Source organism: Pieris napi, chromosome W, assembly GCF_905475465.1.
Source record: "Pieris napi chromosome W, ilPieNapi1.2, whole genome shotgun sequence".
Lineage (NCBI taxonomy): Eukaryota > Metazoa > Arthropoda > Insecta > Lepidoptera > Pieridae > Pieris > Pieris napi.
Window position 1 is genome coordinate 2590970 of NC_062258.1, and position 18343 is coordinate 2609312.

General features: G+C 38.2%; 1 protein-coding gene across 1 annotated transcript; it reads right to left on the reverse strand.

Moving 5' to 3' along the window:
• Positions 1-2860: 2860 nt before the first annotated feature.
• Positions 2861-5719, reverse strand: LOC125062119. Its single transcript, XM_047667700.1, has 3 exons — positions 5467-5719; positions 5223-5314; positions 2861-4226 (listed from the first exon to the last, which is right to left on the reverse strand). Exons 1-3 carry the CDS (start codon positions 5702-5704, stop codon positions 3630-3632), a joined length of 927 nt encoding a protein of 308 aa, XP_047523656.1. The 5' UTR covers positions 5705-5719; the 3' UTR covers positions 2861-3629.
• Between the last annotated feature and the right edge of the window lie 12624 nt (positions 5720-18343).

The following is an 18343-nucleotide window of genomic DNA, read 5'->3' on the forward strand; positions in this document are numbered from 1 at the left end:
ATTTAGTTAGGCATGTATTAATTAATGAGTATTATTGTAAGATAGAAACAGCAATAAAGGCTATTTTATTTTTATTTTTAATATAGCAAATAATTTCTATGTACAATTATTAATTTCTTAATATTATTACTTATCCTAAGGTCTACTCCCAATAGGGCAGTAGCCGTGTCAGTTCACAGTTATAAATTATTATTTACAATTATATTAATATATTAACTTAATATTAGGGTCTGTCCCCAAAAGGGTGGCAGCCGTCAATTTGTCAATAATTGTTTAAAACTTATCCTAAGGTCTGTCCCCAATAGGGTGGCAGCCGTCAAAATGTCAAATTTCTAAACTTAACCTAAGGTCTATCCCCAATAGGGTGGCAGCCGTCAACTTATTCTAATTTTGAGCCGGTTGTCACAGAAATTTTTTTCCCGACTCTATGTAGAGTCGTCTCTACCACCCAGTCCGATTGAGCTTCTTTAGCCCTTTTGTTTGATATGTCTTGTACTAAAATCGGTTCAGTAGTTACCGAGATATAGCGTTTTTAAATTATTCAAGATGGCGGACAAAATGGCCGCCAATCTGTAAAATTGTCGTATCTCTGTAAGATTTTGCCGGAGGAAGGAGCGGTTTTCACAGTCGTGATAAGCGCCCGACGCCCGACTTGTCAAGTGAGAAAACTGGGTTTGTAGAGTCGACTCTACTTTTTTACAATTTTTAAAATCTATCCTGCGGAGCGAAGTCTGGCCTTTTAAAAGTTGAGAGTCTCGCCGAAATCGGTCAACCCGTTCCAGAGATATCAAATTTTTAAATTTTCAAGATGGCGGACAAAAATGGCCGTCAATATGAAAAACGCCTCTAACTCCGGTGTCCTTGCTCCGATTTCGTCGCGGTTTTCTCTCAGCTGTAATATTTTTTTTACCTATTTTAACTAGGGGAAAAATAATTTTGAAAAAGAGGTGGGGATGGGGGTTCTAAAGAAAGGCTTTAATAAAAGTGGAATATCTATAATACTATTAGGTTTTTAAGGCGTAAATCGCTTCGCAGGGTTGTATTGTCCTAATTAAATTTACAAAATTTAGTTATTCTTATAAAATACTCGAGAACGGTGAGGGGGGGAGGTTGCGGGGTGAATTCTTGGGGGGGGGGGGGGATTTTTTGCCTAAATATTTATCTAATCAGTTGGAACAAGGGTTGTATATGTATACAAGTCTGCCGTCAAAAATCCCGAAAACAGCACCGTTTTTGAGATACGGGCGTTTAAAGATTTCCGATTTTGAAAAATTTTTCGAATTTTCGGGATATTTGCAAATTTTGAGTTTTCGAAATTTTTAAAATGTTATATTATAAACCTAAGCCCCGCAATCATTACCAGGATATGCCATATACTGGGGTGACGATAAAAATGCCCTATCTCCTACCGTTCCCGAGTTATTCCTGGTTTTTTGATAAAACTATTCCCGTCGACTTTTTTCTTCAGCTGCTGGGTCGATTTCAATTTAGCGGCTTCTTGTAGAACTCGACGAGAGCTATCGAATGATGTGTCGCACGTCTTCTTTATCCCACGGGAACACCGACCACGTGCCACGTGGTTTTGCGGTTTCTTCTTTGTTGCTCTTTGGTTCGTGCCCGGAAAAATCCGTGCGACCCCTCAAAAGACGCGTCTTTTTGTGCTCTATCTGGATGTGATTTTAATTTTGGGGTCGCCGCTTTAGTTTTTTAGTTATTTAATTAAAAGTAATTTTTTTCTAAGGTTATGTATGATTTTGCTTTTTAAAATTTTTTTTTTTTTTTTTTTTTCCTCTGAGCCGATTTTTTACAACGATACGTCAATCTTCTCGTCTCCTTAAGACGCGTCGTTTGATATATTGGTCTTTTGGGGGGCGGCCCTATTTCGCCGACTTGTGGTCACGCCCCTTTTTTATTTTATTCAATTTTCTGTCGTACCTTTTGGCGGAAAAATCCAAGTGATGCGTCAAAAGATGCAGCTCGTTGAGACGCATCTAACGATGTGAAGAACGGATAGGGTTATCGATCTGGATCGCGCACCGCACTCACTTTTAAACAGAAAATTTAGTATTTTTGGGGTTTTTTGCACTTTTCTCCACTGTTTTTGAACTTTTCACTTAAGATGTATATCTGATATCGCCGTCGCGAGACGAACAGGATGATATATAGCACTCTTTAATTCGCGATAAAAATACTATTTATCGGATTTTTTGAAGGCGGAGCTTACTGTTTCGTGACCGTTCACGTCCGCGGCTCGACTTGTTAGGTGTGACTTGTCTTGAAAGACTTCAATGTGTTCGTCGAAAACAATGGTCTAAGATCCCGCTGCAGGATTGGTGCGCTCATCGACTATTTGTTTAAAACCAAATTTTTATGTTTATTTATAATTAAGAGAATATATATGTACTAGGGTGCCTATCAAAATTTGGCCGCAATTATTTTTAATTAAATTATTTTTAATTGATTTTTGGTAAAAAATTTCGTTCATGTATTATTTAAATAAAATAACGTCTACATCACGGTAATTAATATGAAGATTCTAAAAAATCACGGGTGCCGTTGCGCATCTGGCCGCACCTCTTTGCAGCCAGGTGTAAACAGGTATGATTTCGATAAATTTATACGTTTATAACCTATTTTTATGAATTATATGTCAAATTGAAGCTAATTTTTTTCTATTAATTATCATATAAAGTTGCTTAATTAAATCTGGCCGCAAATAAGGGCTACTGGCTGTTAAAGATAATAAATATTTAAGGTAGAGTGAAAGAGAGTTAGCGCGTTACATCATTTGTCAGACGAGGACAGCGATTGTCGGCTACGCGACGCTTTTAAGGCATTGCGCATGCGTCGAACGTTAAGCCGGGTCCACATTTGTAGCATGTTGACGTATCACGATCACTCGTATCGTATCTAGTGTTTGTATCATAAATATGGACGCTCATTTTGTCCATGTCGTATATTTAAGGCGTATCATGTAAAAAACGCGTCCATACTTATCGAATGCTGTATCATGTCGGTGTATCGGCTTTAACTTTACAAATATAGACGCTTCACTTTTCTTCCGATGTATCCTGATACGCGTGTCTTTCAGTGCACCTTTCCCTTCTCGTACGGTTCAGTCATGTCTTCGTTCCCAAACGGTTTAGCCATGCCAGCAATTGCTCACAATTTGGCGGTGACTTGCGCCTGTTATATTATAATTAATAGTATTTCAAAAAAAGTTAAATCCAGACGTAGACGGCGCTGGTGGGAGCTTGAAGTGTTTAGAAACCGAAACAAACATGGTGGAATACCATTGATGCGAGATTTAAAATTTCAGCATACCAGTGGAAAATACAAAAACTTCACTCGCATGTCACCCATTGATGTTGAGTATTTAATAAACATGATTGGCCCAGTGATTAAAAAAACTGATACCAAATTTAGAAACGCGATTTCAGTGAAAGAAAGACTTAGTATTACTCTAAGATTCCTCGCAAGTGGGGATTCTTTTACAAGTTTGCAATATACTTTCAGAGTATCGAAGCAAGCAATTAGTCTAATAGTACCAGAGACTTGTCAAGCTATTCTCAATGTATTAAAACAACAAATAAAGGTAAGCCATATTTTATTATTAAAGTAAAAGAACATTACAGGTTATTAAATCTTACAAGGTCACTAAAATCATCAGAATGTTGCGACTTTTCAGAATTAGCAACGTTCTGATTTGGCGTTGAAGCCGGTGTAGACGCTTGACTGGAGTTGGAGTCGGTTAAATAACCTCTTTCCCAGTCAAACTCTCCTCTATCAGCAGAAAACAATATGTTGTTTATCTGGTGTTCAACAGCCATGTAAGTAGTGGCTGTATAAGTTCGAAATTTGGACGCTAAATAATTTGCGTAAATTTGATATTGATCTGGTGCAACAGCTGCAGATGAAGCAGTACTGGCAAGAGTAGCAGTGGCAGCTTGTGCTGAAGACCTCATCAATTGCAATGCTTCACTTAGGATTGGGTCATTTTGCAAAACACTTTTTTTTGCCTTTTTTATTGGTACAGGATGCTTGAATTTTGTCGCTGCAGACGCTGGGTTCCTGGACTCTTGCGTCATAGTCACTTGGCTCTCATCTAGTTGACTCTCGGGAGTCTCAGGTACCTCGTTCACATGTGCTTGGTTCCCGATTCCTTCCTCCGCTGATACTTCAGATCCATCGTCGAGTACTTTTTCATTGTCCTCAATTAAATCTTCCTGTAATTATCAATAACAACATTAATTTAATTTAATATTCTGATGTTTGTTACAGTTACCGAACACGCCTCATAAATGGGAACAAATCAGCGCAGAATTTCTGAATATGTGGAACCTACCAAACGCAGTTGGTGCAATGGATGGAAAGCATATCACGTTGCAGGCTCCTTTTAATTCTGGATCTGAGTTTTTTAACTACAAAGACTTTTTCAGTATCGTTATGTTTGCTCTTGTGGATGCCTCCTACAACTTTTTATTTGTGGATGTTGGGTGTCAAGGAAGGATTTCAGATGGTGGGGTATTTAATAATTCCGTATTGAAGACAAAAATTGATAACGACTCATTGAATCTTCCACCCCCGAAGGCATTAGAAGGAACAGATTACATTGTTCCAAATTACTTTGTTGCTGATAGTGCATTTCCTTTAAGCAACTATATTATGAAACCCTATTCAGGGCAACATGCCAAAGGGTCAATGAAACGTGTATTTAACTATAGGCTTTCAAGAGCACGCAGGGTTGTAGAAAATACTTTTGGTATTCTGTCAAGTGTTTTTAGACTTTTAAGGAAACCATTGCTGCTTGAACCTGAAAAGGCTCAGTTGATAGTGATGACTATATGCCACCTTCATAATTTTCTACGGAGAAGCCCAAATTCTGTTAATACGTATACGCCGAGAGGTACATTTGATACAGAGATAGAAGGCACAATAGTACCCGGAAGATGGAGGGTGGATAATACCGCCACAACATCGTTTTTGCCAATAACGAATACTCCTCGTAGACCAACATTAACAGCGGTAAATATGAGAGACCAAATTGCTGAATATTGTTATAATGTAAGAACATTACCATGGCAAAATGATGCATAGGTAGGTTAAATAGGTACTATTTTGCAGCAGAAATGACACTTGACCGTTGGGAAATCACTTTAAATGCTTATTTTATTAATACAGTTAATTAATTTGTCAACCTAGTAAGTTAAAGCTATACTTACGGTATTAATTCTGTCTCGTGGCTTGTTTCTGTCGAGAAGAAACAACATATGTGGGTAAGCAAACCAGGATGATCGGTACACTTCATCAGAACCTGTAATAAAATAAATTAGAAGAAATTTTTACTAAAATAAGTCAATTGTTTTGTAATTAACTGTGTAGGAAGTAGGTAATTGTGTAGTAAGTAATTAAAATAGACGTAAGCAAAATAAGAGGGTACCTATATAATTCAATAAAAATACTAACCTTGACCCGTAGTTTTTGTTTTTGTAATTTTTTGTTTTTCTCGCCGAAGGGCCGCCAACAAGTAATCCATCTTCTTTTTAATTTGTTCCAAAGGACGTTGTAACTCTACCTCCAGTTCATCCCAAGCGTCTTTTTTCAACAGTTTGTTGAAGTAATTCTTCTGCTTGGGATCCCATAACAGCTCTTTTCTTTTGTAGGCATCGATAAGTTTTATAACACTTTCGTTATCCCAGCTCATTTTTATCCTCTTTCACTACCAGACAGAATACCAAAAGTATTTTCTACAACCCTGCGTGCTCTTGAAAGCCTATAGTTAAATACACGTTTCATTGACCCTTTGGCATGTTGCCCTGAATAGGGTTTCATAATATAGTTGCTTAAAGGAAATGCACTATCAGCAACAAAGTAATTTGGAACAATGTAATCTGTTCCTTCTAATGCCTTCGGGGGTGGAAGATTCAATGAGTCGTTATCAATTTTTGTCTTCAATACGGAATTATTAAATACCCCACCATCTGAAATCCTTCCTTGACACCCAACATCCACAAATAAAAAGTTGTAGGAGGCATCCACAAGAGCAAACATAACGATACTGAAAAAGTCTTTGTAGTTAAAAAACTCAGATCCAGAATTAAAAGGAGCCTGCAACGTGATATGCTTTCCATCCATTGCACCAACTGCGTTTGGTAGGTTCCACATATTCAGAAATTCTGCGCTGATTTGTTCCCATTTATGAGGCGTGTTCGGTAACTGTAACAAACATCAGAATATTAAATTAAATTAATGTTGTTATTGATAATTACAGGAAGATTTAATTGAGGACAATGAAAAAGTACTCGACGATGGATCTGAAGTATCAGCGGAGGAAGGAATCGGGAACCAAGCACATGTGAACGAGGTACCTGAGACTCCCGAGAGTCAACTAGATGAGAGCCAAGTGACTATGACGCAAGAGTCCAGGAACCCAGCGTCTGCAGCGACAAAATTCAAGCATCCTGTACCAATAAAAAAGGCAAAAAAAAGTGTTTTGCAAAATGACCCAATCCTAAGTGAAGCATTGCAATTGATGAGGTCTTCAGCACAAGCTGCCACTGCTACTCTTGCCAGTACTGCTTCATCTGCAGCTGTTGCACCAGATCAATATCAAATTTACGCAAATTATTTAGCGTCCAAATTTCGAACTTATACAGCCACTACTTACATGGCTGTTGAACACCAGATAAACAACATATTGTTTTCTGCTGATAGAGGAGAGTTTGACTGGGAAAGAGGTTATTTAACCGACTCCAACTCCAGTCAAGCGTCTACACCGGCTTCAACGCCAAATCAGAACGTTGCTAATTCTGAAAAGTCGCAACATTCTGATGATTTTAGTGACCTTGTAAGATTTAATAACCTGTAATGTTCTTTTACTTTAATAATAAAATATGGCTTACCTTTATTTGTTGTTTTAATACATTGAGAATAGCTTGACAAGTCTCTGGTACTATTAGACTAATTGCTTGCTTCGATACTCTGAAAGTATATTGCAAACTTGTAAAAGAATCCCCACTTGCGAGGAATCTTAGAGTAATACTAAGTCTTTCTTTCACTGAAATCGCGTTTCTAAATTTGGTATCAGTTTTTTTAATCACTGGGCCAATCATGTTTATTAAATACTCAACATCAATGGGTGACATGCGAGTGAAGTTTTTGTATTTTCCACTGGTATGCTGAAATTTTAAATCTCGCATCAATGGTATTCCACCATGTTTGTTTCGGTTTCTAAACACTTCAAGCTCCCACCAGCGCCGTCTACGTCTGGATTTAACTTTTTTTGAAATACTATTAATTATAATATAACAGGCGCAAGTCACCGCCAAATTGTGAGCAATTGCTGGCATGGCTAAACCGTTTGGGAACGAAGACATGACTGAACCGTACGAGAAGGGAAAGGTGCACTGAAAGACACGCGTATCAGGATACATCGGAAGAAAAGTGAAGCGTCTATATTTGTAAAGTTAAAGCCGATACACCGACATGATACAGCATTCGATAAGTATGGACGCGTTTTTTACATGATACGCCTTAAATATACGACATGGACAAAATGAGCGTCCATATTTATGATACAAACACTAGATACGATACGAGTGATCGTGATACGTCAACATGCTACAAATGTGGACCCGGCTTAACAACTACTACACTTAGCTCAACAATGTTTATTTCACTGCATTCAAGTCTAAACTTGTTCGATACGATGTGTATTCCCTTTGATGATCGCGAAAAAACCGACACAGGATGGTTCGCGGTGTATCAAGTATCGTATCGCGATACAGTATCGTGATACAGTATCAAAATACGTCCATACCACCGATCGTGATACGCGTATCGGATACAAGGTGTATCAAGATACGCGCTTAGTGCGGATCGGGCCGTATCCGATACGGCATGTATCATGAACGGGTATCATGTTGCGTCCAAACTAACGATCATGATACGCGCCGAAGCCACGCAACGGAGATACGATACACCGAAATGCTACAAATGTGGACCCGGCTTTAGTGTTCTCAACCACCGGGGAGTAATAGAGACGACTTATAAAAAATATGTAATTTTTTTCAAAATGACAAATTTAAAAATTGCAACAAAAAATTAATATTGATTTGATATAATATCGACGGTCTAGTTAGCAATTTGTTGAACATTTTGATGAAGCAATAATCCAATTACGAATTATTTGAATGATTCAAACTTAAATATTATATCTCTATTAGATATTAAATGGTTTTTTAAAATGATAATAAATTTTGAAGTTTATATTTTTTTTCACGACGAAACAATAACATTAGCGAGCACTTTTGGAATGATACATTATTAAAGTCGAGTACATTGCTTTTTTCGTTACACAAAAAACACGACTTCATCTTTATCAATTTTATTTTACATTAATTAATATAATAATTTTTAGATGCACAAATAAAATAACAATGTAAATATAAAACGTTGTTTATTACGAACTCCAAAACAGCGTGGTTTTTTATGTTAGAATAAAAATGTTGCATCTAACATCAGTAGAACCTCTATAAGTCGAACATCAAGGGAGACGCCAAAAAATATGTACCAAAATGGCTTGTAGGGACTCGGTGATTATTTCGATTAACAGAGGGTCAAGATTTCAAGTAATGGAGGTTTTGGTGTTTTAAGGGAAGGGAACAAAACATTTTTTCGAGATTTGGAGGTTTTTGACTTAACGAGCTTCTACTGTATTCAGTTTGAGAACACTGACATTCGACGCATGCGCAATGGCTTAAAAGCGTCGCTTAGCCGACAATCGCTGTCCTCGTCTGACAAATGATGTTACGCGCTAACTCTCTTTCACTCTACCTTAAGTATTTATTATCTTTAACAGCCAGTAGCCCTTATTTGCGGCCAGATTTAATTAAGCAACTTTATATGATAATTAATAGAAAAAAATTAGCTTCAATTTGACATATAATTAATAAAAATAGGTTATAAACGTATAAATTTATCGAAATCATACCTGTTTACACCTGGCTGCAAAGAGGTGCGGCCAGATGCGCAACGGCACCCGTGATTTTTTAGAATCTTCATATTAATTACCGTGATGTAGACGTTATTTTATTTAAATAATACATGAACGAAATTTTTTACCAAAAATCAATTAAAAATAATTTAATTAAAAATAATGGCGGCCAAATTTTGATAGGCACCCTAGTACATATATATTCTCTTAATTATAAATAAACATAAAAATTTGGTTTTAAACAAATAGTCGATGAGCGCACCAATCCTGCAGCGGGATCTCGTACTACAAGTATCGCCGCCTTCACCGGTTTCTCTCCAGTGGGTACGCACTGCACTACTCTGTACATAGGGCTTTCTGCCATCTGTTTACTGGCCCCTATGTACGGTTCCTGGAGTAGTGCTATTTTCACGTTCCTACCGCCCGCTTCTTTTATAAACTCCTGGATCGCGATTCTCTTTTTTCTAAGGTTCGCTTGTGCCTGGAGAAAGCCGGTAATATTATTGGTGCCCTCGGCTTTTTTAACAGTACGCGTAGCTTAGCCTCGCTGCCTTGTCCCACCCCTGCCGGGTTGGACAGCTCTGGCTGAAGGCCCCGTGCTCCGCGTTTCTTCCTTCGTGTCTTTGCAGTTTATGCAGCTGGGAGGCTTTCCATCCTTGTGGATCTGGCAATCCGCCCTCATATGGGCTCCTGCACAGTGGCTGCACACCTCGGTCTCCTTTTTACAGTGTCTTCGGGTAATCCAATAAAGCTTATTTTAGGGTCTACTCCCAATAGGGTAGTAGCCGTGTCAATATAATATTATTATTATACAATATTTGAAATATACAATAAAACTTATTCTAGGGTCTACTCCCAATAGGGTAGTAGCCGTGTCAGTAAATATTATTTATATACAATTTAAATATACAGTAAAACTTATTTTAGGGTCTACTCCCAATAGGGTAGTAACCGTCAATTTACAATAATAGTATTTTTATATTTACAATTATTAATTTCTTAATATTATTACTTAATCTAAGGTCTACTCCCAATAGGGTAGTAGCCGTGTCAGTATAAGTACAATGCAGTATTATTTATAATTGGATTATTAAATAAATAAAAAGTCAATAATAAGGTCTAATACTGCTGACTAAAAATGTATATAATAACAGTTCCCAATAGGGGGAAGTTATGTCAGTAGTTTAAAACTTAGCCTACTTTCTTATCTAACTTAAAACTAGTGTCTTTTCCCAAAAGGGAAAAGGCAGTCAATAAAGCTATTTGTTTCAGGTCCTCGGGAAGGGCTGGTATAGTTTAGAAATAAATAAATACGCGCGCTGGACCGTCCGCCCTAGTCGACGAGGATGTGTGTGTGTATAAGTGTGGTGGTTGTCAGGTGACTCCCCTCTTTGAGTGGAGTCAAATGAGCCGTCACACTTAGTGTTTATGGTGTTTTGTGTGTGTGTGTGTAAGTCACTTGTGTGTGTGTGTAATTAGGTGCGGTAGCTATATATATAAACTTGCTAAGTATACGTACGTATACAAGTCCGCTGCCAAAATTGCCGAAAAACGCACCGTTTTCGAGTTATTTACTGCCAAAAGATTTTAATATTTCAAAAGTTTTAGAAATTTTTAATAAATTTAATAAATTTTGAAAATTTTGAATTTCGATCCTGGTAGGGGCGGGCCAGGCGGACAAATCCAATACATTGATCTGCCCTTAAAAACGCGAAAAAACCAACCGTTCCCGAGATAATTGTGTTGGTCCGATCTTCTGGTTCGAACCGTCGTCAAGTTCAACTCGCAGAGGGCTATCCAACGACGTATCGCACCTTTCCAGAAAATTCGGATTTCGCCGACCACGTGCCACGTGGTTTTTGGGTTTTTATGTCGTAACTTTTTTTATTTTTGATGGTAAAAATCCTTGCGACCCTTCAGCAGACGCGTCTTCATGAGTTCTATCGAGTGACGTTATTTAAATTGGGGGTCACCGCTTTAGTTTTTAAGTTTTTGAGCTTTAAGTTGTTTTTTATTAGGTTATTTTTGGTTTTTCAGTTATATATTTTTTTCCCCAAGGCATATATTTTAGAAAATTATGTCAATCGACTCGTCTTTTTGAGCCGCGTCTTTTGGTGTATAGCACTTGTGGGGGACGGCGCTAATTCTCCGACCGGTGGTCACGCCCCTTTTTTATTTTATTTAAATTTCTCAAAAACCTTTATCTGTAAAAATCCAAGATTGGTGTCAAAAGATGCGGCTTAGCAAGGCGCATCCAGCGATGCGAAGAACGGCGGTCACCGATCAAATACGTCGCACTCACTTTTGTCACTGTTTTTTCACTTTTTTGTTGTTTTTCGAACTTTTTAGTCACTTATATTCACTTTTTATTAGACAATATTTATATATTTATCGCCGTCGCGAGACGCACAAAATGATGTATCGCGCTGTTTATTTCGCGACAAAAATCCTATTTTTGGGATTTTTAGTTTGCGGAGCTAAACGGTTTTGCTGCTTACGCGACGGCGGTTCGACTGCGACTGGTTAGGTTAGGTTAGGTTAGGGTTTTTTTTTTTTTTTTTTTTTAAATTACCTAATCAGCCTACTCCCCGGGCGAAGTTTATCCCCGGGCCGTGGAAATTCGAGCTAGATTGAAACACGAGATCTTTAAATGTTTATTTCAAAATCTGTAGGTTACATGTTTTTGTTCAATGAGTGTTATTATTTATTACATATTGTTCATTAATTATTTACATCATTACATTTTTTATTTACGTATTATCATACATAGTATCTTAGTTTACAAATTTAATGTGGCAATACGCTGTATCTGGACGCGCCGCCGAGTGGCACGGGCCCTCCCTCTGATGAACGGTTGTTATCCATGGGAAAGCCCCATCCCCACGGCGTCGTAGTCCGTCGAGTGTGTTGGCATGCTACAGTCCCTGTTCAGTCTGCGGACACTTTCTATAATTTTGTCGCAAAACTCCTCCAAGCATGTCCGAGTGTCGTCGCGGGACACCAGGTGTGGGAGCTCGTTTTCATTTAAAGAAATTCCAGTTTTCTCCTCCACCTCGTGCCTCGCGACTCCAAACATTGGGCAGCTAAGCAGACAGTGCAGGGACGTTTGCGGCGTGGTGTTGTCACATGGGCATGACGGGTCTCGCTTTAAATTGAATCTGTGTAAGTAACTGGCAAAAGGGCCGTGGCCCGTCACGATGTGCACTAAGTTTCTGAGTGGTCTGTTTTGTCTAACAAAATTGTATGCCGATTTTATGTCGGGTAGGAACACCTTAGTCACCAGACCCCGCTCACTCTCCGCATACCTCTGCTCCCACTTCTTTATTGTTTCTTCACGAATGGCCCTTTTTATGTGGGATATCGGGCATTTTGTGTACGCCGGTTTAGTCTTTAGATTGTTTGCTGCGTTTCTGGCCAATTCGACAGCTCTCTCATTGCCCGCAAGACCACTGTGCACGATTAAATTGTAGTTTTGTTTAGTTTGATAATAAATAGCATGATGCAACTGCGGGGGGCGGGGGCCGGGCGAGCGTGTGGTGTGCTATCGTCTCGTTCATTCACCTGAGGTCACTGACCACACTACACGTCGCTCGACACTGCTTCCGCAGCTGCACACTTTTTCGAAAATAGCATTTTATTTCTTCGCCTCGTCACCAACATTTTGGTCTTCGGCCGGATCTTTGAACATTTATAGACAATTAGTGAAGTGTGTAATCGTATAAAAGTGATTTGAATCGTGAAGTTTTGTGTGCAAGTGAATATTATAGTGAATCACGCGCACGCCCTGTGTTTCCTTTGTTCTCGGTTCTTATATGTTTGGTACTTTTATTGCGGAATGCACATTGATTTATTTTTAGGTAAATTGCGTATTTCGTGAAATCTAATAACTATTTAAAATTATTGTTCGTTTCGTTTTATTATTTAAATAGTTAATTAGGTATTTGTTTCGTTTCATCGAAGTACGTAATAAATATACCTGTTTAAGTGTTAGTGAGGTGAAAATAGTTGCTGTTATGAAATAAATAGCTATAAAATTATTGTTCGTTCGATTCGTTTTAAGTATTTAAATAAAATACTTGTTGAAATAGTTATTTGTTTCATACTGGTATTCATTATTTTTTTGTGATAGTGAACCTACGTAGGTACGTTTAAAGTGAATGTTAGTGAGTAATTAATAGTTGTTCGGTTCGTTATATATTTTGTAAAACTATATTTATATAATATTAAAGTGGGTGTTTATGAAAATATTAGTGTGAATAATTTTGTGATTATTTTTACGTTTCGTATTGAAATAAAATAATAGTGCTCGAGTGCGGTATTACAATTATAAATAATAGTATTTTGCTGTTGTGTTCGTACGTAATACGTAAATAATTTTCGTTTTAGTTTCGTAGTAACGAGTTCTTTTCAATAACTTTTTTTGTGTAGTGAATAAAGTTATATTTTTTTGTGCGTTTGGGCGTAGCGTGTGTGTTGAGTGTTGAGATTTCTTTTAAATTTATTAATTACTTTTTTCTCCCAAACATGCCAATTACTAGGTCGCTTAGACGTCAGGCCGTAAAATGTGAATCGGCCCCAGTACATCCTACACACGAAGACGATAACTTAGCAAATCCGCAAGCACCAGCTCCTGCATCAATGGCAGCCATTCATCATCAATCAGAGAAGTCATTACACGAATACCCTAAGGCTCCTTCGGAGAAGCGATCGGTGGTGAGCAAGAAGAGTGTGCAGCGGGCAGAGGCTTTAAAAAGATTAGCAGCTGCAAGAATAGAAGAGGCTCGCGCTACAGCCGCTTTCGCTGAAGCTGAATTAGCGGCTATTGAAGCGCAGGGTAGTGAAAAGTTAAAAATCTAAAAATATGGGGCTGGTAATCCACCCTACCTTGAGTTTAAGTTCAGGATTGCTCGGCAGCTGTTGCTCGTAATGTAGTGGTGATTGGTGTTTTATGACTGCCCCCGGAGAGGACAAGTCGTTGGTGTTGGAGCTGGAGCTGTTCCAGCTGGTCGCCTGGTGACTTGGTGTCCAGTAGGGCAGGTGAAAAAGTGTGATGTGCGGTTTGGAACTAATCCGATGGAACCTTGTGCGGGCTGTAAGATGGAGGTAGATTCCGATTTTTGGGAAGTGTGGATCCCCTGGAAACCCTGGGTTCCAGGCTATTCCTGGTCGTGGTTCCTAATTTACTGGGCGAATATTGATGATACTGGTGTCAGACGTAAGCTTATTTTCTGAACTTTGTCCTTATCGTGACTTTGATTTGGTGTTCTAATGTTTGGGGGTGGTTCACCCCCAAAAACTGTTTTCTTGGAGTTTGAGGGGATATTCCTCTTCCGATTTTAACAATCTGTATGTCTTTTGATAGCTTTCCGTCTAGCGTATCTTATTATTGTATAATATGCTCCCTAACTCTAGGGGCTGCAGGCTGGGGGATGAAACCCCTGTTTTGGTCCCCAATAAATCAGTGGTTGGTCCAAAAGTGTCAATATGGGTATCAATCGGTAGCCCTTGATAAGGACAATCTATTTAAGCTATAATATTGTGGTGTTACAGATCTAATTTAAAAGTTATTTACCTTTTTCTGGTTTTTGATCTCTATTATCTTCAAATATGAGGCCTTATCCTCAAATTTTTTGTCGAAATGTAGAACAAAATTTGCTCTACAACACTGAACTGCACTATGGATTTTTACTATAGGAACACTATTTTTAAATTAGGAAAAATTTTATGTTTTTTGGAGAAATAAAATATAAATCGTAAACTTAGAAAACTGAATTAAGCATTATTGGATAGATCGCTAAAGCGCGCATCTATTGATATATTACACTTTACTAAAATATCATTGTATACCATTGAATTTTTTAGACTTTTTCAAGGCGCGGAGCGACGTGGATTCGACCGTTTCGCTTCGCGTTTGGACGCGGACTGGTTAGGTTAGGTTAGGTTAGGTTAGGTTTTTTTTTTTTTTTTTTAATTTTTTTTTTTTTTATTTATACCCTAGTAAGGCCTACCTCCCCCGGCTACTTTATCGCCGGGGCCGTTGCATATCGAAGCTCCTATCAGTAAAACTACAGATAACTCGATTCTTTATTTGGGGGATTGTCAGGTTTGTTTTACATAGATCTCTTATCATTTACAATTTTTAACATATTTTATACTTATTCTATGTTACATTTTCATTGCTTTATTTTCTTATAATCATTACATACTTTACGTGTATATACCATACTAACATTCTTATTTCACTTTACATCAGATGTAAAGTGACGATTACGAAGTTAAGAAAGTAATAGATCTATGTAGATATTCTGCGAATGTCCCATGACCTGTTATGACCTGTACGGTTTGTTCCTCAAACATTTTGTCCTTTACTGTTTTATAAGCCACCCTTTGACTGTTTTCGTTCTTATGACTCTTTTAATGTAAGAAATGGGACATTTACTGTAATGTGGTTTTGTTTTTAAGTGACATGCGGCCGCCTTTGCCGCTTCGTCCGCCGCCTCGTTACCCTGTAGGCCAGCGTGTGCCTTGACCCAATATAAGTTTACCATCTTTCCATTATCTATTATTTTGCCTATCTTGTTTCTCGCCTCTGTAGCTAATCTGTTGGTACTCCTTCCGCTCGATATGGCTTCTAGTGCTGATCGCGAGTCGCTTAATATTGCAGTTGTTTTTGCTTTTTGTTTCACGGTTTCTTCCAAGGCTGCGTTCAGGGCCAATAATTCAGCCTGATAGACAGAGCAGTGGTCTGCTAGTTTGAGCTTTTTCTTCCTTGTCTCTTCACCACTCTGCCCATCAGTGGCCACGAATGCTGTTTCCGTTTTCCCGTCTATTTTACTCCCATCTGTGTATATTTTTGTTTCTACTTCAATCTTGTTGATGTTTTCTTCATCCAGTAGTAACTCAAAACCGATGTTTACGATTTCAGCTGGATGCAGGCTTTCTGTGTAAGGCACCCTCCTTTCAATTTCTGTGTCCTTTAGTTCTTGAGACGTGCCATATCTTCTAGCGTTATATAGCTCCGCCGCTTCTTGAATCCTGAGGTCGAGTGGCAGTATGCCTGCTAATGTCAGTGCGGCCTCGTAAGATACTGTTTTATACCCTCCTATTATTTTCTGGGCGAACTTGCGTTGAATGTTTCTCAGTTGCCGTTGCACACATTTTTTCCTTGCGGCTGGTGCCCAAGCCGCCGATGCATAGAGCACTATTGGCTCGACTACTGCCATGTATATTGTTCGTGTAATTTCCGGGTGAATACCCCAACTCACCTTTGCAGCCTTATCTATCCTTTTATAGAGATCTATGGTTTTTTGCATTGTGTTTTTTATGTGCGCATTAAAAGTGAGCTTTCTATCGATGGTTAGTCCGAGGATTTTTATAGATTCGGCCATTTCAATGTTGGTGCCTGCCAGGTTAGGTTAGGTTAGGTTAGGTTAGGTTAGGTTAGGTTAGGTTAGGTTAGGTTAGGTTAGGTTAGGTTAGGTTAGGTTAGGTTACGTTAGGTTAGGTTAGGTTAGGTTTTTTTTTTTTTTTTTTTTTTTTTTTTTTTTTTTTTTTTTTTTGCTAGTGGGCCTACCTCCCCGGCGACTTACGTCCCGGGGCCGAGGAAGCTAAGCTAAAATTAAGTTTTTCACTACAATGTGTTTATTATAATATATTGAATTTGGACATGGGTTAGGTGGTTGAGGGTCAGTTTTGCTATTTGATACAATGACTTTCCCTCAGCCACCTTGATAGAGTCCGCGTCTTATACACTAATTTCTTATAACTAAATTTACAAAGTTTATAATAATACAAAAAATCTTAAATGTTAAATATGAGGGTCTTATGAGCTAATATATTTCTTTCGCAATGGGTGAATACAGTGCTAAAGTAAAATTTAAAGTAAAATCTAACTATAAAAATCTTATGATTAACGGTTTACTGCAAGGTTGTTTTGTAATTAACAATTATTGTATAAGTTTAAATTCACATATTCTGAACACAATACTCCGCAATAACAATACTTTAGTGTATGCAGGAGGAAAATTTTGTACATTTGAAGTTAGGGCTTATAATATAGTAATGGTAAAGATAACAGGATATTTCTTTGTTGTCAAACTGATGTTAAGTATGTTGTGGTTGAAGAATACAGTGTTAAAGTAAAATCTAAATATAAAAGTCTTATAATTAACGTATAAATGTAAGGTTGTTTTTAAAATTAACATTTATTGCATAGGTATTAAGTTCACACATTATGAATATTATACTATGTTATGACAATACTTTAATTTGTGCGAAAGGAGAGCATTGTGCCTATAAAGTAATTATATGTACATATAGAGGCTTATGATATGGTAATAGTAAAAATAACAAAATAACGATTGGATTAGAGTGGATTACGAGCCTGTTATTTGTGGGTTATTGTACTCTTTGATAGCATCTATGATTTTAGTGACCATGCTTAGAAGGGATTCAATTGTTTGGGGTTTGTTGTTGATGAGGGAGTAGGGATTGTGGGATTTCCTGTGTTTTTGTAAGTGTTTGTATCTTAGGTGTTCGAAGCGTGGGCATTCCTCTATTAGGTGTTGTAGTGTTTGTGTGGTGTTTGTGTCACATGGACACGTGTCATTGTCTGTAATATGAAAGCGTTTTAAGTGGTCTTTGGCGAAGGAATGCCCAGTGAGTAGTTGTGTGATTTGGAATGTGGTTGGGTATAGTTTTATGAATGTATTAATGTTTTGAATATTCTGTAAAAGGTGTTTAGTGTGTTTAGCTGTGGGTTCGTCGCTGAACCGTTTGTCCCACAGTCTAGCGGTTTCTTGTTTGGCCTGATGTTTGATATATGCCGTCGGGCATTGTGCATAAAAATATTTCATATGTGAGTTGGCAGCTGATTTGGCCGCCTCGTCGGCCGCCTCATTTCCGGCGATCCCGGAATGACCTTTAACCCAGTTGAACTTGAAGTTAATGTGTTTGTTGTGGGAGATATTCTTGTGTATACTTGTGACTATGTTATGTGTGTTGTTTATTTGGCCAATAGCTTGAAGTGCGGCCATTGAGTCGGAGTTTATTACGTACGTGTGTATGTTTTTATTTGATTGTTTTTGTGAATGTGAGGTGATCCAGTCGCTGGCTCCCTTTATGGCAACCAGTTCGGCCTGGAACACTGTGCATGATGGGTGTAGTTTCCGCTTCCATTGGTGTATTATTTGTGTGTTATTCGGGGAGTAAGCAACGTAAGCGGCTCCTGTTTGCCCCGCCTCTTGCTTGCTCCCGTCTGTGTATATGTTAATGGTGTTGTCGGCCGTGTGTTTGTCGAGGTTGTTTTTATATGTTCGGTATTTGATGAGTGGTCTGGAGGCGGGGTGT

Bases quoted from the DNA above. Each gene is read 5' to 3' on its own strand.
- LOC125062119 (XM_047667700.1), bottom strand. From the start codon at position 5,704: ATGAGCTGGGATAACGAAAGTGTTATAAAACTTATCGATGCCTACAAA. The intron at 5,315-5,466 runs GTTAGTATTTTT...ATTTTATTACAG, and splicing joins AACAAAAACTACGGGTCAAG to GTTCTGATGAAGTGTACCGA. The intron at 4,227-5,222 runs GTAAGTATAGCT...TGATAATTACAG, and splicing joins CACGAGACAGAATTAATACC to GAAGATTTAATTGAGGACAA.